This window comes from Benincasa hispida, chromosome 12 (assembly GCF_027475165.1).
Source record: "Benincasa hispida cultivar pf3 chromosome 12, pf3_genome.v1.1, whole genome shotgun sequence".
Lineage (NCBI taxonomy): Eukaryota > Viridiplantae > Streptophyta > Magnoliopsida > Cucurbitales > Cucurbitaceae > Benincasa > Benincasa hispida.
This window is the reverse complement of record NC_143489.1, coordinates 2,484,983-2,487,494: the sequence shown is the minus strand read 5'-3', so window position 1 is coordinate 2,487,494 and position 2,512 is coordinate 2,484,983. Positions and strand designations below refer to the sequence as shown.

Genomic DNA, 2,512 nt, shown 5'->3' with positions numbered 1-2,512 from the left:
ACTCAACTCCCAATTTCTTTTCTTTCTTTCTTTATTTTTTTTTTTCCTTAATAATTTATCGATCCCAATTATTCTTCAATCTTCAAAAATTTTAACTCCATAATTACCTTCAAATTACACCAATTAAACCTCTAATAAACAATCTTCAGTACCCATCTTCAAAGTCGAATTATATTCATAAACTTAGTCTCTATACATAAAAACTAAGAGTGTTATGACCAAATATATGGGAAAAAAAAGTTGGCTAGTGTATTAATATGGAGCAAAACTTATTACAATGACATATATATATATATATATATATATAGATTTAGATATTTTGATATATACTAAGTTTAATTAAAAGAAGTATATATATATATAAGGAAGGTGATAGTACAAGAAGAAGATGATGATGTTGTTGAAGTATGATATATAATTTGAGGTTGGTATTGGAGTGTGCTTCTACTAAACCGACAAATGGGATAGTGGGTCTAATGATGAGGAAGACGATGACTTAGTGAAGCCCCAAATATCATTCTCATGACCATATCCCAATCCTCGGCTTGAAACTTGCATATGATGATGGTGTTGTTGTTGATGATGTTGTTGTTGTTCATCTTCATCGTCTTCCATGGCTCTTTCATCGTGGCCGTTCAGTTGGGAAGCGACAAGTCGATCAAAGGCGACCCAATTGTCGAGCTTGACGATGGGTCGAGGCGATGGCTCTGTTGTTGTCTCTGAAACTGAAAGCATCTCGTGGTTGAAGATGATGTGATCGAACGACGTTGTTTCGAGTTGGTGGAGGGAGATTATTGAAGGGATTGTTGTGGGGCTGTCTAGCCTTGGAAGATGCATGAATGATTTGTCAATTGGTTGTTGTTGATCTTCTGTGTTGTTATTGTTGTTTGGGTTGAGGATTAATCTTGAAGATGAGTTGTTGTTGTTTTCGATATTGGAAAATGACTCCATTTCTAGCTTGCATGTTCTTCCCATGTATTGAAGTATTTGATCCAAAACACCATCATTGTTTGAGTTTAGTAAGTGAACCTCGGAATCCATGGAGGTTGGGGAGGTCTTTGGGCTATCTATGCTCTTTTGGTAGTTCTTCTTTTTGAAAACGCGACACACGACCCATCCATCTTCTGCTAGTTGTGACTCTCCGATCGAGTTACAAATCTTCAGAAGAAGCAGAGAAGAGTATTCTTTTAAGTATATAAATGAAAGACAATATCTTTATCGCTAATAAAATGTAAATTCCAATTAGAAGATGCAGGAGATATTTGCAGGGCTTACATTGATATCGCGATCACTGTCGTCGAGGCGATATTCATGCATGATCCAATCAGATTTTTGGCCATGAGGGGCTCTTCCTTTGTAAAATACTAGAGTTTTTCTCAACCCAATTCTTTTGGATCCAGTATAAATGATCTTATCTCGACCGGTGGCCTTCCAAAATCCAGCAGCCGTAGCACGATTCGTGCGAGTTCCAGTCGGATACTTCTTGTCTTTATGGCTAAAGAAGTACCAATCATTTTGTGGGGTGGATCCAATCTTGCATTTCTCTACACAAAAACAAAGCATGTAAACACAGAAAAAAAAAAAAAACAACAAACGAGAAGAAACAAAAAGTTCCGAGAAAAAAAAAAAACCTTGAATATCCCAAGGTTCAAGCTTGTTGAGATCAACATCACGAATGACATCAAGATCAATCTTTTGGAAGGCAACTTTCTTCCTAAGGTAATAATGTAGAAGCTCTTCTTCAGTGGGATGGAAACGGAAGCCTGGAGGAACTTGCGAGTGGCCATTGACGGATAGAGTCATATCTTGTTCCGCCATGAAAACAGATACAAACAACGAACAAAGCTCTCGAGAAGGAGAGAGAGAGAGATGTTGAAGAAGGAAAGTTTAGTTTGAAGTTTTTAGTAAGAAGAGAAAGAGAGAGAGAGAAAGAGAGTGGGGTTTTTGAAAGAGCAAAGTGTTTGTGCGTAAAGTGTAATGAAGCAATCATAATTTATAATGGGAGAGAGAGAAGAGAAAAATGAAGGTAAGGTCCTGAAATTGATGAAAAGGGTTCTAGTTATTTTTTAGGTATGATAGGGCATTAGTGTACTTAGGGTATTCAGCCTATAAGCTTCAAGAACAGCCAACCACCTAAAATTATACACACAAACCCCATATATTTGGTAACTCTATTATCCCAAGGAAAAGAAAAAAAGAGAGATTAGGGTTTTAATTTGGTGGGGTCCCAAGAACACTGTAATTATTCAATGAGGTTTGCCATAAATCTAACTCTTTTAGAGTAACAATTGGACGTAGATTTAAAATTCCACCCGTCTTCTAATAACCACTAGACATATATAATAGTAAAAAAGAAAAAAAAAACTATCAGCTAAAGCTCCCTTTGATATCTATCGGATTTTTAGTTTTTTAAAAATTAAATCTATAAACACTCTTTCTACTTTTAAATTTCTTACTTTGTTAATTATTTTTTACCAAGATTTTCAAAGCTAATCCAAGTTTTGAAAACTAC

The 2,512-nt window shown here is 35.6% G+C and overlaps 1 protein-coding gene across 1 annotated transcript; it reads right to left on the bottom strand.

The window, feature by feature from the left end:
* Positions 1-225: 225 nt before the first annotated feature.
* On the bottom strand, positions 226-2,310 carry LOC120068091 (NAC domain-containing protein 12-like). The gene is made up of 3 exons (XM_039019787.2): positions 1,632-2,310; positions 1,276-1,544; positions 226-1,158 (listed from the first exon to the last, which is right to left on the bottom strand). Exons 1-3 carry the CDS (start codon positions 1,816-1,818, stop codon positions 448-450), a joined length of 1,167 nt encoding a protein of 388 aa, XP_038875715.2. The 5' UTR covers positions 1,819-2,310; the 3' UTR covers positions 226-447.
* Positions 2,311-2,512: the final 202 nt, after the last annotated feature.

Coding starts and splice junctions, on each gene's coding strand:
- LOC120068091 (XM_039019787.2), bottom strand. CDS start 1,818: ATGGCGGAACAAGATATGACTCTATCCGTCAATGGCCACTCGCAAGTT. Junction 1,545..1,631: donor TGAACCTTGGGATATTCAAG/GTTTTTTTTTTT, acceptor GTTTTTGTGTAG/AGAAATGCAAGATTGGATCC. Junction 1,159..1,275: donor ACAGTGATCGCGATATCAAT/GTAAGCCCTGCA, acceptor CTTCTTCTGAAG/ATTTGTAACTCGATCGGAGA.